General features: G+C 38.1%; 1 protein-coding gene and 1 long non-coding RNA gene across 3 annotated transcripts; both read right to left on the reverse strand.

The window, feature by feature from the left end:
• Nucleotides 1-9,985: 9,985 nt before the first annotated feature.
• Nucleotides 9,986-13,688, reverse strand: LOC103321583 (uncharacterized). Its single transcript, XR_016124659.1, has 2 exons — nt 12,706-13,688; nt 9,986-10,492 (listed from the first exon to the last, which is right to left on the reverse strand). It is a non-coding gene; the product is annotated as an uncharacterized LOC103321583 (long non-coding RNA).
• A 6,468-nt stretch (nt 13,689-20,156) lies between these two features.
• On the reverse strand, nt 20,157-23,381 carry LOC103321584 (CAAX amino terminal protease family protein). Of its 2 annotated transcripts, none has more exons than XM_016792337.2 (10): nt 22,997-23,381; nt 22,807-22,898; nt 22,624-22,731; nt 22,447-22,529; nt 21,954-22,087; nt 21,767-21,813; nt 21,538-21,630; nt 20,871-20,962; nt 20,646-20,752; nt 20,157-20,533 (listed from the first exon to the last, which is right to left on the reverse strand). In XM_016792337.2, the coding sequence occupies exons 1-10, from the start codon at nt 23,237-23,239 to the stop codon at nt 20,492-20,494; spliced, it is 1,041 nt and encodes a 346-aa protein (XP_016647823.2). In that variant the 5' UTR covers nt 23,240-23,381; the 3' UTR covers nt 20,157-20,491. The 2 variants fall into 2 exon arrangements, with proteins under 2 accessions (XP_016647823.2, XP_008221625.2); XM_008223403.3 differs by having other exon boundaries at nt 21,767-21,816.
• Nucleotides 23,382-25,023: the final 1,642 nt, after the last annotated feature.

A 25,023-nucleotide genomic window follows, 5' to 3' on the forward strand; every position in this document is an offset into this window, starting at 1 on the left:
TGAATCGGAATTGTAACGAAGTTTTGGCGATCAAATTAAGTTCGATGGCGGAACCGTAATTATTTCGAAAAGTTTGGTAAAAATCAGATTTTTTTTCATTTTTACCTCACTCACTCTCTCTCTCTCTCTCTCTCTCTCTCTCTCTCTTCCGTTTCTCTCTCCCCGACCCTCTCTCTCTCTCGGTTCTCTGGCACGGCCACGATTGGCGTGAGACCGGTCGTTCGACTCATCGTGAAGTCCGATCACGACCGACCCAATTTCCACTGTCGGAAACCACGAATCCCGCCGTCGGTTTTGGTGGTTCAATCGGAGGTTTTGCGCTTCACTGCCGTCTCCGCCGTTCATTTCCGGTGAACCAGGTGAGGTTTCTTCTCCTTTTTACGTGCTCTTGCCGGTTTTCAATGTGAAATTTCGGCCACTTGCCGTCCGAATTGGAATTGTGGTAGTTGAAGAAGATGCTCCATTCGTCGAGTAGTATCTAGGATTGGAAGGGTGGCTTGTGATTTGGAGATTTTCCGTCGCCGAAAATTTCTCTACACACCCACGCGCTGCCGGCGCGTGTGGCGGCGCGTGGGCAAGGCTGGTGAAGTTGCTTTTTATCTTGATGAGATCCTTAGGTTGTCACGAGTGCGTAGGATTTTGCGGATCTCAATTTGGATGTCGTTTGACTATCGAACGGATTTCGCATATTGTGCATTATCCGGGTTCTATAAGTTCTAACCGTCGGATCGTTTCCAAACTGAAGTATGTTGATCTAGGTACTCTTAGAAACTTATAGGAATTCGCGGATCGTGAATTGGAGCCCCGGATGTTCCGATTCAATAATTCGAAGTTTGGGAATTCGCGATAACCGTACGATTGGAAGCGATTCCCAAACCTGTAACCGGACCTTAGGATATTCCATTGGACGTACACGCACCGGGAACTTGGGGATTTAAGTATTTCCTTTTGTGAATTTCTATTTTGGAAGTGCGTTATATTAATCAAGAGTTTGTATCTCGAAATAGGTACTTCGGTCGATCATTCGCAGCAGGCAGGACCCTCTCGGGGCCGGGCAGCTTGGGATTATTTGTGAGTGGATTTTGTTTTAAGCATATGCATGGTTTTATTGATAAAAGACTTGTGCATATATTTTAAATGGTGATTTTGATTTAATAATTATCTGGTTGATGGATTTGAATATTCTTATGCGTATTGGCAATATATTTTGAGTATGAATATATTTGAGTATGATGAATATGTTTATATGGATTTTGAGATGTCTAGCTATATTGCCTATGTATAGAGTATGAGGAGTTGTTGTGGTGAGATTGTGGAAAGATATGAGTTTGAGGGATGGTTGTGAGAGGTATGAGTATGTTAGGTGAGTACCATTCCCTAGTTACTAGGCTTCCCACACACGTCGTTGGCAGTGCCGGTGGGGTGGGAAAGCCATGAGATTGTGAGTCTCACACATGTCGTTGGCAGTGCCGGTGGGGTGGGAAAGCCATGAGATTGTGGGTCTCACACATGTCGTTGGCGATCTGGTGTGTGAGACACTTCCCATACGTGTCGTTAGCATGCGGCGTATGGGAAGAGTATGTATATTGCTTAGTATTATCACACACGTCGTTGGCAGTGCCGGTGGGGTGATGATACTGTCTGCGCGTGTAGGACTTGTTATGAGCTTTGTGAGCTACGTGTTGTTGGCGATGCCGGCGTGTGAGCTATGGAGTTCCGTCCCGGTTGGACTACTCATCCACAGGCGGGTTAGTGTTCGAAAATCTTGCGTACCAACTAACAATCCCCCGGTTGGATTGTTTCCCCGGTACATTACTATGGAGAGAAGTATATATTATATTATAGTTATAGTTATATATTTATATATATATATATATGTATGTGTGTGTTTACGGGTTGATGAGAGTTGCATATCTTTGGGAATAGAGTTGTGGTTTTGAGATTTGGAGATTTATTGGACTTTGGGATAATGTGTTTTGAGTTTTTGGTTTCTGAATTGTGAAACTACATGCTAGAACATTATTTTTACACGGTGGGGTTACTATGTTGTTTTTAAATGCAAACTTTATTTTTGTCCACTCACATATTTCTGTTTTGCGCCCCAGGCAGTTGCTTTTAGGCGTTCGAGCAGGTTGCGAGCTCTAAACATTTCATCCGTAGATAGGACTTGTGTAAATTCCTTCTACTCAACTGTTTGTTATAAACAAATTCTGTTAGATGCTCTGTTATCTCCCATGTTAGGTTGTTACTTAAGGTCGGAGGCCACTTTATTTTGGATTGTTGTATGTTGAAAGCATGCTGGCAGTTGGGAGTTATTTTATGTAAATTATGCAGGTTGAATATTGTTGGGTTTGAGCATTTTACAGGGGAGACTCTGCCAAAATTTTGGTAGGATGTCTTGGGTTTTTAGTAAGTGGACCGGCATCGGTGTGATGTCGGCACCAAGGCGAGTCGCCCGATTTGAAATGCAGGTCTGTCATTAACCTTTAAAAACCGTCTCACGTTATCCATTACATCCGATTATTTTGGCGTTTATTCTGAGCGTTGGGCCCACTTCCTTTTTTCTTCTTTTTCTCCTCCTCCTCCCCCAAAATTCGAGAACAGCCCCTCCCCTTTGTTCATCCGAGCAGTTTTGGGCTGCCATCTCTATTCCGCCACCCCAGCGGCGACATGGGTATCAAAAGAACCAGCACGTTGTCCTCTACTAGCCTCATATCTCAGCCGCTGCCAACCGCCGTCTGGATCGCCGGAAAAAGCAAGAAATTGGCATGTTTTTACCCAAAATCTCCATCACTCGTTCGGGCGATTCCGAGCACCATTTGCTTCGATCCAGGGATAGTTTTTCAACCTCTCGAGCTATTCTTGCTGCTAGTTGTGTTGGTTAGGAGAAATTTCTGATTTTTGGAGGGTAAATAAGCGATTGAAAATTTGCCTGTTTTCGACCTCCGATTCCGGCCATTAGGCACCATTGGCCATGCCTTCCTTCTCCTTGCTTCTCTCCTGTTTCCATCAACCCAAATCTTCTACTCCACAATCTCCCAATTTCAAACTCCACCTCAGAGTTTTATAAACCCCTAATTTCTTCTCCAGCTTCTCCCAAAATCAAAGCCAACCTTAGATTTTCCCCTTCTCTCCCAATTTCCCCCTTTGTTAAAACTGAGAAACCCTTATTCGAAGAGGTTAAAGGTTAAAACGAAGTGGGGCCCAACGTTAAACGTCAAAAAAGCTGACGAAGCAGTAACGTGAGGCGGTTTTTAAAAGGTTGAGTGGGTACTTTAAGACGTTTGCAAACATAGGTGGTAATCTGAGACAAGTTTCAAAGCACAGGAGGCATGTACATTATTAAGCCATATATTATTATGTCACAAGCAGCATGTGAGATGAATTTATGTACAAACAATTGTTGCGGCATGAAGGTAATACTTGTACATAATTAAGCCCTAAACCCTTTTTTCTTCCTGTAGCTACAAGTGGGTGTGCTTTGCCGTAAAGAGCAAAATGGATGAAATTACCCCATGTGAAAGGACCCGACCTAAATTCCACTTTGGAATCTGAGCGAACCATGCGTGTCAGACACACAGCGAATCGGGGACAAAAGACCAAATCCTTATAACTAAAAACCCAGTTTTCTAGTAGTTAGACTTATACCGAAAATTCGGTAGAGTCTTCCTTGTAAATTGAATATTTCTCAAGAGTTTCCATCTGTCAACAAACATTTAAATACATATCTCAAATGTTCAGCATGCATTTAAAGGTATTTAAGAAATCAAACAACATAATACTCTAGCCTCCGGCCTCAAAAAGTCGAATAACTCACTCTGTTAACCACATTCAAATCAATTCTTGTAACATCCCCAGAACAGAGTTAGAATTCCTAATAACTTAACTGAACTACCTTTTACTACCTAACCTCATGGCTGCACCTTGTAACCTCAGGCTGCCTACATACCCTTACTGAGGGATCAAGCCACACGTAGTTCTTTCTTCTAAATCGATTTGTCAACTTCACTAATACTGTCTATACCCTCCTCACAGGCCTCGGAGATACTGCTTCTATTCGGGCGCAACCTCGCACCGCACGATGCAAGAGTCCCCTAAAGGTTCCCATATGCCTAGGACATAAGTCCCAAACGTTTTTTCTCGATCAGACGGTTCGATTATCCACAATCGCAAGATCGGACAATTACTATAAACCTAGCCTTAAGGTTGGCATTTCTTGAGTAACCAGGACTCCGTTTCACGATCCGTCAAATCCTAAATGATCCTGGAATTATCTAGATCAACATATCTAAAAATGACTACGATCCAACGGCTCAAACATATCGAACCCGGAAATCACACCCTAGGAGAGATCCGTTCGGGGTCCAAATGTTATCCGAATTGGAATATCACGAATACCCACACACTCGTGAGGGCCAAGGGATTATTCTAGGATTGAGTGTGGTCCTCACCCTGCTACCCACGCGCCGCCACACATGCCCGATAGCGCGTGATTCCTAAAGTGATAATACTTCGCGAAAAATCTCCAAATCACGGCTCAAGACTCCTACCCTAGGTGTAACACCCTATTTGGAACCACTTTCGTTCGGACCTACCCTAAAAACAGGCCGAAAGTGGCCAGAATCTCAACCTAAATTCCGACCAAAACCTAGTTCCCAAAATCGTTCGCCTACAAGAAAAATCAACTAATTCCTACCCAACACAGGCAGCTAGAGTACATAGAGAGGGTTCGAAAACATACCTAGTCTGATGGAAATTCTCGTCGAAACCGCCATGCCATCGTCGTGAACACTCGGGGATAAAACCCGATCAAGCGATCGGCTAGAATCGGGTTTTCCTGCCAGAAACTGGGTGGGTCGAGATCGTGACTTCACGACGAGTCGAGCAGGACCGGTCTCGAGGTTGGGGTGGTCGGATGTGGCGGTGTGTGGATGTGTTGCTTGGTGTATAGTAGCAAAGGGATTGCGCAAAGGAGCTCGAAGGAGAGGAGAGAGAGAGAGAGAGAGAGAGAGAGAGAGAGAGAGAGATCATATTTAAAAATTTGACCCGAAAAATTACCATTTTGCCCCTCAACGTAATTTGATCGTATCTCCCTAAGCACAACTTAGATTTGGGCTCACTACGCGTCTACGGACTCATCTCGTCGCGCTCTATGCAACAACGTAATCTAAATTCTCAAATTCCTTTCCAGTCAAAAGTTAACTTTAAACTTAACAACATAATCCAAGGGTATTCTAGTCATTTCCTTGAATAAAATAATAATTAAGAATTAATTAAGGATCGGGTTGTTACACCCTGTGTCTGAGTTCAAAGATCAGACCCCAAGAATGTTTCGAAAGGATAGTGAAGCCTTAGGAAACATCCTGGTCACCTTCACCGACAAAAATAACGGCTGTTTACAGATGGATTCTTAGTGCTTATAGGTAGATTCTTAGCTTGGCATGAGAGGCTTGTGGCATGGAAGCAAAGTTGTCATAAGTTTAGCCTTAAAAGGATAGAGCTGCAAATTTCTTTGAAAAACAGGGGTTCTAAGGAAATGAGGGGCAAGGATTATCGGAGGTTTGGTTAAAAAGAGGAGAGACTAGAAGAGAGCAATTGGTGGCTTAAGTGATTTTTCGACTCAGAGGTTCTATCAAATATCGAGCAGATCTGCCAAAGGAGAAAAGTAAGGGGAAAAAGATGGTGAGCACGAAATTCTGGGTTTTGAAAGTAAGAGAGGAAGCTTGCTCTCTGGATGTGGTTGTTTTAGCTTGTGATGAAGTAGTGGGTGTCTTTGGGTAGTTTGACTCGACGAAAACTTTGTCAAACTTTGGAGAAGTTTACCAAAAGAGAAAATGGGGAGAGATGGAAAGATAGGGCTCAAAATTGCAGAGGTTTTAGAGGTGAGAGATAAAGCTTTCTCTCTGGATGTGTCTTGTGTGTTGGGCAGGAGGTGGCCCTTTTTTAGCATGGAAGCTCCTCTTTTCCAAGAAACCTTAATGGTTTCTATCCAATTTGGCCAAGCTTTTTCCTTCCTTTCTCCTCTCTCCTCTTGAGTTCTATTTTGGTGAAATCCTCTCTGCCCAATTGCACAAAAGCAAGGATTTTTGGGCTCTCTAGGCCATGTTTTGATGGGGACTTCCATTTTCAGCCATCTCTTTTCCTTTTTTCCTTCCCTCTTCTATGGCTAGATCTAGTGGGGGGAAAGAAATAGGTATGTACGCTGGTTTGAATGGTGTTTTGCTCAAGTATCCCTTGGTTTTTCTGATGGCTTACGTTGGGATTCGTTCCCCCAATGTGCTAGAGCCTCCCAACAACTTACACACATGGATATTTTGGCTTTCATCGTGGCTTTTGTTTTCAGCCAAGTGCTAGAGATTTGCAGATATTTCCTTGGGTTGCTTGGGCCTTTTAGGACAATAAGTTGGTTTATCAAGTAAATAGGCTAACTTCATCAATTGTTGGGCTATTTTGGTTGAGGTGATGGACTAATTTTTCTAAGGTATTGGGCTATCTTTTCTAAAGTATTGGGTTTTTTTTCTCTCCTTTATGCTCACCCATATATTTGGGCTCAAGAAATGGGCTTGAGTTTTGGGGCCTCAGTAGCCCAAAATTTCCATTTCTCGGCTTATCATGGGCCTTATGAAAGTTCCATCATACCACAACCCAGGCATTTGCGTGGCTTAGGCCCACCTAAACATGCTTGGCTAGGTGTAATAATAATGATTTTTCGCTTGGCATTGCATGTCTTGGTGTGCTTGAATTTTGTCGCCTTTAAAAAGGGATATGATGCTTGACGGGATAATTAGCATGGGCTTGTAAAGCCTTATTTCAACTATTAACGTGACATATTGCATATTTATTTGGCACAGCATGTGGATCATGACTCGTGCGAGTGTGAATGAACTTTGTGTCTTTCAAATCGGTCTTTTCTTAATAAGACACTGTCTGGGCGGAAATTCATTTGGGCCTAACCATGGATTTTTGGACCTCAACAATACTTACACTGTGTTACAAGTCCATTCAAATGATAACACGTATTTGTATTGTTTATAAAGTTCATTATTAATTTAGAATTTAGAAATTAGATTGTATTTTCCACATTCTTGTACTTTTTTCTGTTGGACCACATTCATGTACTTGTTGGACCACATTCACGGAGGTTAACTTTGCTGTTGATTCTCTGGTCAAGATGGGGCATGAGATGGAAATGGGTATTCATTGCTTTGTTTTGCCTCCTGGTGGTATTACTGGTGTCCTCCTAAGGTCTAGATTGATTTATATTTAGTTGTTGTCTGGGCTTAGCCCCCTTTGTTACCAAAAAAAAAAAAAAAAAAAAAAGAATATATGCAAATCCTGTTAAGTAAGGTAACTTAATAAATATGCAATCCTGCTGCTCTGCCTCTGCTCCTCTGAGTCTGGTTGCATTTGTAGTTTACGTCACACTTTGTCATCATCAACTTTGATTTTCTTTGAGCTGATTTGTGGGCATCTTCTCATTTGTTTCTTTTTGTTTCTGGATCAAGGTCATCATTAACTGTCACTTTTCTTCAATTTTATATGCATAAGTTGCAATCCCATGGCTTTCATCTTACTCAAACATTCTCCAAACCCCACCAAGCACGTCCTTTCTGCACTTTGAAACTTCCTTTTCACTAGCTATGGTAAAACTCAGTTATGCCATGGAAAAGTACCAACTAAGACATGCTGTTTGTGTAGTGGCACATGAACCAAAAATGCGTTATGTCCAGCTTTTACTCATTTTGATCAGCCATTTGTTGTAATGTGATCTATGGATTTGGTCAGACTCAGACCCTTGATATTGATATAAAACTTTGTTTTTATGCAAAACCGATTTTTCTTCTTCTGTTTTCTGTGTATTTTAGATTTAGTGAGATGGGTAGTCTTGGAAATTTGACTTTGATAAGTGGTTTTCGTTCTTTGGAAGAGAAAATAGCGGGTGGCAGAAAATAGTTGAATGCTCCAGTCCAGCTTTCTTTTAATCTATCTGACTTTGCTTTGGTGTGTGAAAGTACATAGATAGATGTAGATCTTATAAGTTACAAGTGGCTTTTGGGTAATATTTAAAGAAGGTCTTTGGTTTCTTACTTTCCTGTACTAGTTGTAGTTGTAGTTGTGGTCTCTCTCTCTCCTATTCTCTCTGTAGTTGTGGTGGCCTCTCTGTAGATATGAATAAAGTCCTTCATGCAAGAGACTTCCTACTTAAGCTGTTGACATCAGTTATGTTGTTGCAATTGTTATATACCTGCAGTTCATGAATATAGTCCTTTATGCAAGAGAATGTGGATTTTCCTTGGCAAGTTCCACTTGAAGTAGATGGTGTTGAGATAGAGGTCCCGAGGTGAGTACGTATGAAAAGATTTTAACCATAAAGACACAACACTTCAGTTGCTGATTCAGAAATCATCACCGTATTGCTTGAGCTTTGGCTGTCTGGATATATCATGATTGACTAACTTTGAGATTATCAGTGCTGGACTTTTAGACACATTTTCAGGATGCCGAAGGTGTACTTGTTGCAAATATTGGAAGCTACATGGGCGGTGTAGATTTGTGGCACAATGAAGATGAAACTTACGATAACTTTGATCCACAATCTATGCATGATAAAATACTTGAGGTTGTGAGGGGCGGAGCCACACTGTGTGGTCACATATTTTTATATTTTAAAAGTAATATCTTGTTATGTATTTATGTTTGTATATTATTTCAAATCTTTACGTTTTGATATGTCGCATGTGTTGTAGTGGACCTATTACGGCTGAGTACTTCAAATTGCCATTGTTCGGTTGTTGGTTATGCACTCAGGATATCTGATTACCTTATTTTCATTTTGGCATTTAAGTAAATGTCTTTGTCCTTTTACTTTTATTTATTTTTATTTTACTCCATTTACTTAAGTTTACAATGTAAATAAGGAAGTACCCCCTATTTGGATTCAAATAAAAATACTAAAAAATCAAATTCCCACCAAATCAAAATATGAAAAATCAGTTTTAGGGCAAAATATGATTTAGGCTAAAAATGATGGCTCATTAAGTCAATATATACTTCATACTAAAATCCCATAAAATCAAGTTTTCTTATTTGATGTATAAGGAATAAAAGCCGCCAAAAATTATATTGAGAAAATGATTCTTCCGAAAAACCATTTTTCATACTTAGTCAATATTTTTACATAAAACATTTTTTCATGTAGGATATGAATGCATAAAGGGATCCAAGGTTTTTTTTTAGTTTCTGAAATTTTGATTTTTTCTTTCTATTGTGTTTAATGGGGAAAAAGCTTGAAAGATATTTGCTAAATCGCTACTCTTTGTCTATCTCTTGCAATTTTTCTTGCTTAGAATGTATTTGTCTATCCCTTTGTCGAGGACAATTATGATTGCAACCAATAAGCAATATAATTCTTGACATATGTGATATACTATTTTTCGTATGTATTGTGAGTTTGAATTTTTTATTTTTATAATTTGTAAGATCTTGCTGTAAATCACCTTTCTAGAACATGGCATAAGGAAGCTTGCGATATATCGAAGTATAGCAGCGGCTATACTCTTTAAATATCTGAAATTCTTAAGGCTCATAGCGGTCTTGTGTGCTATTTAAATATTCAAAAATAATTAAAAAGTATAGCCGTCTTTGTTATATCATTTAAATATTGAATATATTTGAGCATATAGACATTAGACTATTTAAATATATGGATATATTTAAATAATTAATAAGTATAGCCGCGCCGTATCATTTAAATATTCTAATATATTTGAGCAGCATAGCCGCACGGCAAGACTATTTAAATATGTGGATATATTTAAGAAGTTTAGTGGGTATACTTTCTAAATATACGCATATATTCAACAAGTATAGCCGCGGGGCTATACTCTTCAAATATATTTACATACTATAATACACTTAGGAAGTAAAACGAGATTTAAATTTTTAATTTTTTAAAAAAAAAATCTAATTTAGGAATTTCAAGAACTCAAAGAACAAGAGTTTCCACTGAAGAAAAAAAAAAACCAGTGCATACCCAAATCCTTAAACTCCCTAATCCGAGGAGCTTATCTGCCTGCCTCAAATAACCCAAAATGCAAAAAAAGTTACACACCAAGAAATTTAATTTATCTAAGAACTTCAAAATGTGCAGTTAATCTGTTCACCAAAGATTCGATATAATTTTATATAGCACTGTGCATAAACTGATTGGTTGAAACTAACCTTTGGCCTGTGCACCTTCGGGATGAGAGTCAGGAGTGTGTGGTTCACTTCCTTCACACTGGCTCCCCAATTTAGAATAGTTAGATAGAAAGCCACTACATCATCACCCAATATATCCCAGTAATTATGATAAAACAAAGCATGCATTCCATCTACTCCCGGCGAATTGGTAAGGAACATTTGATTCAAGGCACCTTCAACCTCATCCCTCCCTAGAAAAGGGGCTGTTTAGACTCTTATTATGCTTCAACGTTACAGCTAGCCGTACCACCTCAATGATGTGAGAGTTGTCAGTCGTGCCATTTGTCTGAAATACTGGTACAATCAATATAGATTTGTGTTTCCTCATGATCAGTTCTCCTGTGTACTTTCTTAGGCCATGTAAATCAAGTATGCATCATCTTCTATACATTGGAATCACATGTGGTAATTATTCATTGGTGATGCTTATTTTTCCAAAGTGTTCTTCGGTATCCCCCTCACAAAAGCTAATATTATCACCGGCTTCTTCCATCATTTCACCAAATCAATCAAACGTGTTTTAACGTTTGTCAAACACCATCCCACAATATTTTAGGGGATTCAATCAAATTTCTTGCCTTTTCGAACATCTTTCCTATCCACCAATTCAGATCCAATCTCTATAAATTAGGAAGGTGTGCGAGCAAGTATGACATGAACAACCAACCAGAAGAATATGCTATAAGCTGCTAAAAAAAGGGACTAAAAATTCAACTGCATCTTCATAAGCTACAACTTGATAGAGGACAAGAAGTGTTACCTTGCTGCTGGAAACCTCTATGAAGTTGAAATCGATGCCCCACAACTAGATGTTCTTGATATAGAAGAATCGGTTTTTGCGAAGTTTAAGATTGGAAACTTTAAGCATCTCCGAGAAGTAAGGCTTCAAAGTGGCTTCTACGAAGCGAAGAAGCAACTAGGAGAAGTGGGAGAACCTCTAGTTCTTTTGCGAGAAGTATTTTCTACGATTAACAAAGAGTCAATATCTACTAGCTGCTTGGTTGTCGGAGATGGTGCTTTCGGGGTATGATTTGGTTTTGATTTTGTATTTTCTGTTTTGAATGAAATGTTTGCGTTGTTATTAATTAGTGTTCTGAATGGTAACAACACATTCTTAAACTTCTCGGAAATGCTTGAAGTGTCATTTACCATTCAGCACACTAATTAATAACAACGCATACATTTCATTCAAAATAGAAAATACAAAATAGAAACTAAATCATACCCCGAAAGCACCATCTTCGACAACCAAGCAGCTAGTAGATATTGACGCTTTGTTAATTGTAGAAAATACTTCTCGCAAAAGCGAGAGGTTCTCCCACTTCTCATAGTTGCCTCTTCGCGTAGAAGCCACTTTGGCCTTACTTCTCGGAGATGCTTGAAGTTTCAATCTTAAACTTCGCAAAAACCGATTCTTTTATATCAAGAACATCTAGTTGTGGGGCATCATTTCAACTTCATAGAAGTTTCCAGCAGTAAGGTAACACTTCTTGTCTCTATCAAGCTGTAGCTTATGAAGATGCAGTTGAATTTTTAGTCACTTTTTTTAGCAGCTTTTAGCATATTCTTCTGGTTGGTTGTTCATGCCATACTTGCTCGCACACCTTCCTAATTTATAGAGATTGGATCTCGAATTGGTAGATAGGGAAGATATTCGAAAGGGCAAGAAATTTGATTGAATCCTAAAATATTATGTGGGATGGTGTTTGACAAGCGTTAAACACGTTTGATTGGATTTGGTGAAATGATGGAAGAAGCCGGTATAATATTAGCTTTTGTGAGGGGGACTGCTACCGAAGAACACTTTGGAAAAATAACCATCACCAATGAATAATTACCACATGCGATTCCAATGTATAGAAGATGATGCAGACTTGATTTACACAGCCTAAGAAAATACACAGGAGAACTGATCATGAGCCTTAGCTGCCTCTTCGCTTCGTAGAAAACGGTGTTAGACCTAGATTTGGAGGACACCAGACACTTGAGGAAAGAGAGCAATCCTTCTGTGCTAAAAATCAAACTCTACATTGTGGATTTATCAAAGGACCCACAGGATTCTCAAGCTTGGACTGGATTTAGATGTGAAAGATAAGGCATACGTAAACGAATTGGCTTGTGGAGGATTTTTGTAATCAAGAAACAGATCAAACAGAAAGAGTGCATACAAACAGAAAGAATGCATACAGATCAAGACCAGGATTTTTGTCCGGATGTCTCATGATACACCTTACAAACAGAAAGAGTGCATACAGATCAAGAACCTATACAGATCTCAACTTACAAACAGAAATAGTGCATACAGATCAAGAACCCCGATACAGATTTCAACAGAAAAGAGGGAAGCCCTAAATTCTTCAAATAAGCAAAGAAATAATCTTTTTAAAGAAAACAGAGTCTTTTTCAAGAATCAAATTATATGAAAAAGCAGTCAAATTGGTATCGAGAGATGTGGAAGAATACCTTGGAAGAGATGGCGACCTGGAGGAGATGGTCTTCAGATGATGCTATGGTTTGGGAGGCCTCAGGGTGCGTTTGGGATGGTGGTGATTAAAAAATAAGCAGCGTTAAAAATAACAAGAGCTGCAAAAAAAATTGAATTTGATCGGAAAACCCTAGATTTGGGATCTAAGAAAACTTCAATTCTTCTCTCTTCTTCTTCCTCACTCCACAAATGCATAGAAGAAAACGTGAACAAGGGTGGTGGTTGGGTTGGGTGGGGTTCGTCGTGTGGGCCTGGCGTGGAGGAAGGGGTTGGGTGTGGTGATATCGGGGTAGGGTGGGGTTTTTCTTCCTTTCTCTCTCTGCATATCAATTCTTCTTCTTCCTCACTCCAACCACAAAAAATTCAATCCCCAGCTTCCCCACCTCGTCATCTCCAGCCAATGAAAATCCAACCCCCATCTTCCTCAGCAAAACAAAATCCAATCTTCACATTATTCACATACACAGGGCAAAGAGAGAGTTGATTCATAAACTTCATTAAATTGAATTAAAATAGAAGAAAAACCCCCCAAGATTCGTATTTGTAGTGGGCATGGCTTGGTGGATCTGGGCAGTGCGTATGTCGGATTTGGGCGGCGTGGGGATCAAATAGAGAGACGGCGGCGGCATGGGAGAATGGGAGAGAGAGAGAGAGAGAGAGAGAGAGAGAGAGAGAGAGGAAAGCTACAAAATGAAACCCATCTGCTACCACCAGCAAGCAGACTCCAGAAAAACAAAGGTAAAAACAAAAACAAAGAGTGAAAAAGCAACAAAGACGTATGAATGAGGTCTGAAAAAGGTTAAATTAATTTGAACCCATTTGATGGATACACACCTCAACTTTCTCTCTCTCTAACTTAGATAAGGAGAAATTTTTAATTGAAAACTCCAACTTAGAAAATGAATAAATGAAAATTGGACACTGTCAAAACTGTCAAATGGGTGTTTAATGAAGTGTTAAATGATATTGGTGTTTGGTGATTGGCATCATCCATCCACGTACATACATGTAATTAAAAATAGGATGTGAGATGACGTGCTACAATAGTAATTTATAATTTATGGTAAAATATGTTTGCTAATTGTATATTACAATTTTTTATTTAAAAAAAAGGTGTAAATTAAAAAAAGAAAAAAATTTATGCAGTGAAGTTTGTTTGTTTGTTTTTTTAAAGTAGAAAAAAGAAAAAAAGAAAAAACAAACAGTTTCATCATCATGCCCTTTTCGGTTATTATATATGCTAAAAGCACTTCTGATAAAAATTTACTAAAATACTTTGACTACTCACAGTAGTTTTTCAAATACAATTTACCAAACACCTGCTTTTTTTACAGTGATTATTTTCAATGAAGCAGTTTTTCAAAAGCACAGCGACGCCAAACTAGCCCTCATTAAACTGGACTATGTTTTTTTTTTTTTTTATAAGGATTAAACTGGACTATGTTAAATAACACTTGAAACCTATATTTGGTAAGGGAGGGGTCTAACTTAAATAAGATTACGTAGTCCACCAACAAAAGAAATTGCCTCACTCGCTCTTCTAATTTAGCGAGCTTGAAACAGGGCTCGCAAAATAGTGAGCTCGCAAAACAGAACACTCGAGTCCAACGCGATACCAGTTTCTTCTTCTTCACCTAGACATGAGTCTAGGCAATGGACGTCGAGTCCTTCACTTTCGAGCTCAAGTTCATCGAAAAGGCTTGAAACCCAGTAATCGCCTTGAGATCTTGATGCTGCTGATGGTCGTTGAAATAGTCCGAGGTCTGGTCTTACAAGTGCGTTAGGGATGACGAGTCTTGGGGTCTCTGTTTGGCTATCAAAATAGTGCACGGTGTCGGCCCTGAGCTCAAAAGGCGACGACCATGGGCCTCAACTTTGGGGGCCCTCAAATAGAAGCCATGATTTATTGAATTGGTGCAAGGGTCGAAGCAGCCATGGCAGACTCAGAGAGTGGAGAAGATGATGGTGAGGCGTGAGATTGGATTGAATCGTTCATCGTATGAACAAATTGAGTAAATGAAAAGTGATTAGGAAGAAAATTAGAGAAAGAATTGATGAAATTTGTGAGAGAATCACAACTGAAGAGTGTTTGGCAGGGAAGAAAATTTGAGAAAAAGCTAAAAAGAGGAAGGATCAAAGTCGTGACTTGTTCAATGAGAAGTTTGATCGGAAAGTTTGCACGCCTTTTTTTTTGGAGACTTTGGAAAAATCCAAAGAGAGAGAGAAATTTTTTAAAAGAAGTCAAAATGGACAAAATGCTCTTATTTATTTTTGGATTTCTAAGGAATCTTTTACATTTAATGTCTTTGATTTGAAAGTTAAAAGATTTTTCATCTTTTTGAAAAAACTTTGGCTTTTTCTAAAAGTGAAAGTTTTTTTATGGCTAAAACCTAAATTTACTTCTTTTTTTTTTTTAAGTACAAAGAACATCCGAAGTTAGATCTGAGAAGTTTGCATATCTTGTGTTGGGACTTTGGGTTTGTCAGCCTTTGAGAAATAGGAGAAAAGAAAAAAGAAAGAAATTAAAAACAAAAACTTTGATTATTCGCACATGCAGTTGAGATCAAGCAAAATACCATAATTTTTTATTTAATAAATTATATATTTTTCATTATTTATGATAATTTTAGCCTTTAAAAAATATCAAGTTTTATTTGTTTTAAATCTTTTTTTAGAACAAAATTAGCAAAAATACACTTGAAAAATATGTAAATAATTATTTTTTAGTCTGACATAGCACCAAACATAGGTCTTCACTATTTTTACAATCCAACTTCGTAGTCCGACGTAGCACCAAACGTAGGTCAAGATCTTAATCAAGTATAGGTCAATCCGAGCTAATTCGAGATAGTCCTAGGATTTAGTCTAGTCCATAACAGTCCGCCGTATCAAACGACCCTTAGTGTCCTTAAACTCGAAGCTGCTAAATCCTAAATCCTAGTTGTAACTTTATTTGAGGCTCTTTTGCTTTTATGAACATATTTTTAGTTATTCACTACATTTTTAGTATTCAAACAAACATTGTAAACCGTGTATCCTTAACATTGTAAACCGTGTATCCTTCTCTTATAGTGTACAGCCTGAATCTGGATCAAGGTCAGGGCCTATACCTGGTCTCTAGGTCGTAATGCTTTCTGGAGGAGACATGCACACTTCGAACAATTATCAGAATAGGAACAAATTGGAGTTTTTACCAGTTGAACTCCCTCCGATGTAGCTTTGAGATGGAGAAAATGTATGTAGCGTTTGCAAAGTGGAATATTTATTACCTTCGTCCTGATGTAGGTGAAGGGTATTTATAGAGGGAAGATGAGAGACAGATATCTAAAGGGGAAGATATTTATCTTCCTTCCCCCTAGTGGGACTGGGTTACATTAAATGACATGTTTTGATCACCATACTTTCTGACAAGGATTGTGTGATAAAGCGACATGTGGCTTTGGATGGGAAGCATATTAAATGATTCACTCGGAAATCAAAGGGTAAGACGACACCTGATTTTGGATGGGAAGTACATTAACTGATTTATCTTAATTGCCATGTTGTTTATCAAACGAGTGGAGTGATTGACTTGACAAGGGTCTGATCATGCTTGTTTGGTCATCAATGCGCCTCTGGTCATACACGGCACCATAGTGGTTAGGTCGGTATCTGAATGCCCGAACACTGATTCACCTTTTGTTTTGTCAGGTTTCGACTAGGAGGCCTTTGACTGATAGCCAAGGCATTATGTATGATCAGGTCAGTGTACATTTAATGCAACCATCCATGGCCACGTGGTGATTTGCAATAGGCTCGGCTTACAGTGATGGTATGAGCCATTAACAAACATAAATAATAATAAACAAAAAACAAAAAAACAAAAAAAAGCTTTTCAATCGAGGAAACCTTTTTGCCAACTTATCTTGTATGTATTCTACAAATAAAAGGAGTAATAAAAAATCGTACGTACAACAACCAATAAAGAGCAAGGTTTGATTTTAACTCACTTTGGTTGTTTGAAAGGTTTGATGTTAGCAAGCAGTTGAGATGAGAACCACATGAGTTTTCATAGATATTTGGATGAATGTCACATATTAATGAATTTCTACGAAGCACAGAATGGCTATCATCCCTTCATGTGTTGGAGGTGAGCTCAATTCTTCTACATTGAAAATGTATAGGACTATATAAACGAATATTACGACCTGTTAGTTTCTAAACTACCCTTCTTTCAGGAAAATCAGAAAGTCGGGTATGGAATTGAATATTACAGTAGAGGAAAATAAGTCCCTTCCCTGCCAATGTCCTCAACAACATTGCTTGGTCTGCCTTTCCCAGTTTGAAACAGCAGTTGAGACTTGTGGCTGTCCGATCTTTGGATCATTTTGTAATGCTAAATTAAATTCCTCTCTGTATCCTATATGGTCAGGTGCAAGTTGCAACAACAACAAAAACCACCAGCTATTCAGGCTCAGCAGCAGCTACAAGCCTACAACGAGTTAACCCATTCAATCTCGCCAGACAAGCAGCTGACATTAGCTTGGTTTTCACTTCAGTCTCCATCCCTGCATAAACCGCATAAGGTCTTTCATAAACTTTGATGAATTTGGTAAATAGAACCAGAGGCTTTTTACCAAACTAATGTCCAGTCAGAAAGTGTTAGGAATCTGAACACTGAACATCAAATCAACCTTACCAGAACAACTGCAAATAATAATTACTGATCAAGTAACAGGTGGAGGTCCTGGAGGAGATGGCTCTTCCCTATGCCGGAATAGCTTTACTAGTGCTCTGCGCTCACAGTCCTGAAAATTTTTAACAAAGATAAATATTTCAATTAATAATTTGTCTCACTAAAAAACATTCAATTGTATGTTCTGCATTATGCAGCCAGGACACCGTTCAACTTGACAAACTCAAAATACATTATTAGAATGCCCAACAAATGCATGCAAATTGCTAAAAAAGAATGAACTTATAAAATAATCTAGTTGTTCCTTGTGCAAGAAAAGTATGCTGAGTTATGCTTTTTATGAATCTACAATCAATATGATGATTGAGAATAAAAGTAGGTCATGGGAAAAATAAGACATCATCTACACAACCTTCAACATCCCAGCAGGTATCTCAGCCATTAATCAGATCATACTTTAAACTCATCCGCAGCCATACAATAGATAGCACCAAAGCTCTCCATGAATAACAACTTCACTTAATTGCTTTTTTATCTCCATACTTCATGAGAAGCCCTCTAATGCCTCGTCATCACACTGCCTTTATGTAAAATTAAACTCATGAAAAGAGCTATCTGAAAGAAAACTTTACATCTTCTGAGGACTTGGTTCGTCATCTTCAACTCTACACCTATTAATTTTCTTCTGACTTGGTTCTTCTCATGTTATCATATTAAATTTAAACAAAAAAATTATAATATGTGCATACCTTTCTTATATGTAATATGAGACTAAAAATTGAAAATTTAATATGGGACAAAAAAAATTGAGGATTTATTTAATATGAAAATTTATGATTTGTTGGAAGAAGAAGCCACCAAATCAAAGTCCTTATATGTAGATATCGAAAGGGGAACAAAGCTAAGAGATGATTTATGTAAAGTGGTCATTGACAAAAATAAATTAATTAAGTGAGGTATGCTTGGAGCAGGTTTAGGCCAAGCACGGGCCATGTTGGGCGCTGGTTCGCCAAGCGCAGCCCATGTCCATGCTTTCATGCTGTGTCTAGCACAGCCCGCCAATAATCGTATTTAGACCATGTCATGCCCCATTTAAATGGGCTCAGCTAGTGTCATTGAACATTATTCAATGTTATCGCCTTTGTGAACATTAAATTTAACCGGTTTGGAACTTTGAATTTTCGTCTCTTCCATTCAACATTATTCAATGTTATCTCCTTTCTTTTCTTTTTTTTCTTGGGAAACTCTTCTCTGAAGAACCACTAGTTAGTAAAATACGGAAATGAAAAAGTATGAATAAAATATGCACGTGTTTTATTCGGCAAAATTTTTACAAAATTCAAACGAAAAGCTTGGCCACTATATAATATTGATTCTTTTTTTCTTTTTTCTTTTTTTGAATTTGTAAAATTTTGTTTATTACAAAAATCATCTAAAATTTTAATTTTTTGAGCTTAAAAATTCACAAATGACCAAATTTCATGCAAATGAGAGATGAAACTTCTGTAAATAAACACGTGTATTAAACGTGAAGAATACGTACGCATGTCTATAATACGTGTATTCGTTGTCTTTAAAATAAATAAAAAATTATTGAGAAAAGAAAATGGTAGACAAGAAAGCCAAAACAAAATAGCTAGAAACATATGGCTAGAGTCTTTGGCCAAGGCATGATAATGCCAAAATACAGTTTGTAGTTTTCCTTCATCGTTACCAAGATACGGCAACGGCCAAAACCATTTATGGCCTTGGTCTATAAACTAAATTTTTTGTTTCAATAGTCCTTCAAACGTCTATTTAGTATCAAATTGGTCCTATCGTCAAAGTCTGTCAATTTTACCGTTAAATATAAGTGTAAAACCGTCCAAATGAATTAAAATATTAATAAATAATAGAAATATCAAATTGGTCACAAACCTAAACCCTAAATTAAAGGAAACTATTATAAAACTTAGAAATTTTTTAAAAAAATTGAAAAAATTGATTCTTACCAGCAACCTACTGTAGTCCACTCACCAGCCACAGCCCCCACCCCATAACAACTTACATCATCTGATACCAGATCCAAACCCATATGGCCAAACTACCCACACCTTTGAATCAACACACATCTCCCAAATATCCAATCCACATACCCATCAATCTCTCCGTCTCTTTCTTTGAGATTTGGGTTTTTTTTTCAATTTTTTGATTGATTTTGATTAGTTATCACAGTGGGGGTTTGGGTGGGGAGATTAATCTTGGGTGGATTTGGGGTGATTTGGATTGGGGATTAATCTTGGGTGGATTTAGGGTGATGGGGTGGCTTCGATGGTGGTTGGGAAGGATGTTGCGGTTGAACTGGGGGTGGGTGGGGGCTACGGTGAAGCTGATGTTCGGTGTGTAGAGGAAGTTGGGTGGCTGAAGCATGGTTGGGTTTTATTTGGTTTGGTGGTGGGTTGGTTTTTGATGTGATTCTTTTGATTGATTACTTGATTTGGTTTTCTGATTTTATTTCTTGGATGTTGATTTTCTTAATTTGATTTGATCTATTGGGCGAAGAACCAGAAGAAGGCAGGGAGTGAGGTGGTTTTGGGGGTGATGAGGTGAGGGATTATATGGACAGTTTTACCCTTCAATTTAACAACAAAATGAACAAAATTGATAGACTTCGACGGTATGACCAATTTGATACTAAATGGAGAATTGAAGGACGATTGAAATGAAATTTTAGTTCATGGATCAAAATGAGATTTGAGTAAAAGTTGGGAACCATTTCGGTCAATAACCCTTTTCTATGCCAAAGGGAGCCAACTTGTGGCATATACATGGTTAAGAGAATTAGAACATTCCAGATTTATCGAGGGCTATAATTTTCACAAATTTTGCCCAAATTCATGAAAACTGGGGGGCTTATGTTTGGACCAAAAACCGCATTTTTGCCCTAGAATTGGAGATATTGCTCTTTGAACAAGAATATGGCCAAAACCATGGCCAAGCATGATCAAGTATAAACTGCAGGCAGTTGCAGGACTTACAGACGCTTGTAACTTCTAGGGACCCCTTAGAAAATACTCTCTATCATCAATGAAAAAGAAACTCAACTCCTATCAGGTTGTCTGCAGCAATTCCTTGATATCATACCCTTGTAGCTGTCACACAAACAAGCAAGATCGGTTTTAGTAATCCACATTGAAAATAAATCATTGTTGAGAAAGATTATACAGGGTCATAACTTCAAAACTTGGTAATCATCATGTTTACCTGAAGGAAGGTCAAAAGCAATATCACTCCTGAGTTCCAGAGAGCATGTATTGTGATGGGGGTTAAAAGGTTGCGAGTTTGAGCATATGACAATCCCAGAGCAGAGCCTATATAGATCACACAGTACATGAGATAAATTGTGCTCGGGGATACCTAAACCACATTAATGTATGTTGAAGGTGATGTAGAATTTTGTTTTTAAATTTTTTTAAGTAAACATGTTACCTAGCACAAACAGCTGTGGAAACTCTCCAGGAGTGAGATGTGCAAGTGCAAATACAGCTGCACTTATTCCAATAGCAACTGGTGTAGGTACCCTGCAAAAAAGAAATTGTAAGGGCTAGATACTCGAGAATGAACAGTTGACACCAATAACGTATCTAACTATATTAAAACTAGCTAAAACCAAGGAATTTTAATCCCATCCTAAGCCAACTCAACAAAACCTTATATCATATATTTGGATGATTCTGCTATTTTTACTACATAAGTGCTACAAAAGCAGTTTCTTCTACCATATATTTCTCAGCCTTAACACTTCTTCAGGCTTCACTCTTGTTTGTAGAATTTTGTGAATCTGGCTAATTAATTAAGCAAAGCAGTTTTAGGAGTGAACCAAACAATATCGCCTGGATGACAGATTACTAGTTAATCCAGCCTCTACTTTCTTATTTTTTTGGGTCAATCCAGCCTTTACTTTCCAACACACTAGTTTAAACTTCTGAAAATTGATAACAAAATCTATGGACAGAAATTATTGAGAAAACTTTCGAAATAATTGTAAGGAAGTTTAGGGGAGCTACCATGCATGTTTAGAGCAATGTAGAGAGAAATAATCAATCATTGTAGGCATATTATGCAACTCTATAAAAGGGAAAACAAGGAAAAATACCACTTCGTCATGGAAACCATAAAAAAACCTCGAAATACAGTTTCCTCAAGAATTGGAGCCAAAACTCCAGTGATGCCTAGCAAGCAAGCAGTGCTGCAATGAAGATTAACAACAGCTGAATCAACTTGCTGAATCCTCAAGTCCTAGTGCTGAAAATTTTCAACACCTAAGCCTATGAATACTATAATTCCCAGAACATGCACAAAAATGAAAAAACCATGTAAAGTACCTGACACTTGAAGATCCAATCAGTGGAAGCAAGCTAACTAAAGCGTCCTTCTGAAACCAAGTAAAAATTAATAAAAATCACATATATGATTCCTTACATGGTGGAATTGATTCTGAGGAATCATAGAATTTGTGTCCACTGCACTTTATAACAAGAGAGAAATCATAGGGTAGGAATCAATTCAAACCTCTCTCTCTGGGCTCTCCCCTCTGAACAAGGACGCGGCAGCCCCTGTCACTGCGATGGCAGCTATTGCACCAGCAAGACCAATCCCTGCCCACAAAAGCCACCCCTTTTGTAGACTGAAAGGGTCCTTCAAATCTGAAACAGCAATAGCTAATATTAGCTCGATGGGTCACAGTCTAGATATAGGCTTAAACAAACCAGAATCTGGCAATGATGAGCTTTCAAATATAAATGTTGCAACTATATGGTAAAAGTCTGTCTCTACTTAATGACAAAGCATGTATTACAATGACCTACTAGCCAAATTCAAATACCCCTAATTTAGTATTGTGCATCAATCGCAGTCCATACATAAGCTACAACAAGTGTTATCTCATTGAGACAACTACAAGAAAATGGGATAACGTGAACCCTTTCTCACCTCTCTGTGTGTGCGTGTGTTTGTGTCTTTGTTGTCTTACTATAAAGTAAAAAGGAGTTGGAAAAATCAGTACCATAGCGATAAACGTCTTGTGGCAGCGGTTGGAAAGTGCGGGCAACAGTATACAGAACTGCAAGTACAGCTGCAGTTGTAATACTAGCAAAACAATAACTGAACCAATTAGACCCTCATAAAATTCTCAATCCAACACACAACATTACAAGTAAAACTACAATGTAATAATACATACCTTTGATCAAGGAACAGTATCTCTGCCTTTTCATCTATACTCAAATCTTGAACTCGAAGTCCTAAATACGGTATAGCCGCTGTCTCTACCAAACCTGTCAAAACAAAACTGCCTGGGAAAAAAATTAATCCAGCATTAAACATAGTTATATGACCATTGACAGACTAAATACTAAGAACCCACCTCAGTCCACAAGCAAGTGATGTTAAGGAGACTGTTTGCCATTCCCAGGGCACCTCCCATCGCTTCAAAATCTGCCACTGCTTTCCAGTTTCCTGCGAATTTCACCCAAAAAAATGTTTACTTTTGTCCTTTTTTTATCAGAGTCGTTTTGTTTGAGTCAACTGAGAGTTAGTAGCTGAAAAGTGATAACCTTTTCTTGTAAATCGCCTTTGGGCGTTCCTCCGCCATTGAAAAAGCAAATGTAAGGCGACCTTCTGACATTTCTGAGCCTTGTAAGCTGGGTTGATTGGCGTGGAGAAAATTTGGCGTTAAAGCTTTTGTGGGAGTTGACAAAAAGGCCATGGCTTTGGTATTTGGAGGAACTTAGCTTGGGTGAGTCTGAGAAACTTGAAAATGAAGATTGAGCTAGAGATGTGAACAGAGCGTAAACCATTGCTGGTTTTAGTAATGTATTCGAATTTGATGTGTGAAATTTGGGTGCTTTTAATGCTTCTCTTCTCTTTTAGCATGCAGACTATAGATAGAGGGAGATAGAGAGGGATAAGGCTGTACCAGGATGAGGTTTGAGCCCCAGTGAAAAAACTTGTGTCGGGCTTTCTAAGATTTAATATCCCCTTTGCTTCTTCGTATTTTGGGCCTTTAGGCCCCATTATACCAATTACAAACTAAGGCCTGATGTGGTTATATTGCTAAGAAGTTTGTGTGTGTGATTAATTGTTGTTACTTTAGCTGCCTCGGCAGTTTTCCATATAGCCTTTTGTTTTCTTTGTTGTCCTGACCTCAGGGTCGAACTGTAACACATCGCCAAACCAAAGGTACATCCAACTCCAAGGCAACTTCCCCGGGTTGTACTTTTATTAATGCAATTGTTTTGATGAGATTCCTTTGACTTTATCCATATGGGAAGCTGACTTTTTTTGTTGACTATGTTATTTGGAAGGTGCTAAGTAGGATCTTGTGATCATAATTTAAATTGAGTTCATGTGGAAGCAGTCAGCGGCTGGATCAGATCTAAATCCGGCAAACTCTTCTATGCCTAATTACAAAACCACGGGGAACAAACAAAATTCTGCAACCTTAATTTTATAATACAAAGCAGATGCCAATAATAATAATAATAAGTGATGCCAAGTGAGTTGCATTACATTTCAAGTTTGTGTTGACAATACATAATTACATAAAGTCGTATTGCAATTTAAATAATAATAATGAGATTATTCTTTGTATTGTCGTGAGTTGTATGGGACAGCGCGGTCACCCATACAATTTTTTATCTAAGCAGATAGCGAAAGTTGATCCAACATTATCAATTTTTATATTTTAATTTCAAATTTTGAATTTAATTAAAGATCTTGCCTATTGCCGCCCTGTCGGTGTTGAGATCGTTTTGCTTCAACAGCTTTTGCGTTTGTAACCATCCAATTGCCTTGTTGCCCGCCCTCCTCACCCTACTCATCTTAAAACATGCCATTTGTACATACCCTACATCATATGGTCTCGTAAATTAACACCACATAAATATACGAGTGTTGTTATTTGTACTATACTTACTGATTATATTGTTAATTACCTCTTTAATATAAATGAGCTTTATGTTTATTAGAGAGATGACCAGTATATGTGGTACAAATAGTATTATGGTGCGTGTATGTTGTAATTTTATATATGATCCCTTCTATTACTTTTGCATCAAAGAAACACAACATTTGACTTTTTGAAGAAGTGAAAAACTTCGGTGACATGACAAGTTTTAGAAAAATGCCAAAATGCATACATCATGTCGGTGGTCCTCGAATTAAAGGCATACGTTTCTCTCTTGCTTGGCTTGCTTCCTCCCCTTGACAATTCATTGCAAATATCTTTTATTGGGGCCAGTCTAGTTCTTGGCATTAACTCTCGCATCATCCCTATCTATCATTTTGCCAACTAGTCAACCATTATAATTTTTTTTGTATTTTTAAATTCAATAATTCCTAAATTTATATTCAACTAAAATGAAATTCTGGGTATAAATTCATGAGCCACTACGATTCAAATTCTTCTTATGAACATCAAATTTTGAAAATTACAAAAATTATAGTGAAAAACAAATTCATGCTATTTAAAAGTAGTGAAATGACGCATCTTTTTGCGGAAATGAAACTTAGGAATCTTGACCCCTAATTTTCTCAAATGTTTTCGCGCATCATTTTATAATTTCCATGCTTAAGTTGTCAA

This window comes from Prunus mume, linkage group LG2 (assembly GCF_029339155.1).
Source record: "Prunus mume cultivar Tortuosa linkage group LG2, ASM2933915v1, whole genome shotgun sequence".
Classification (NCBI taxonomy): Eukaryota; Viridiplantae; Streptophyta; class Magnoliopsida; order Rosales; family Rosaceae; genus Prunus; species Prunus mume.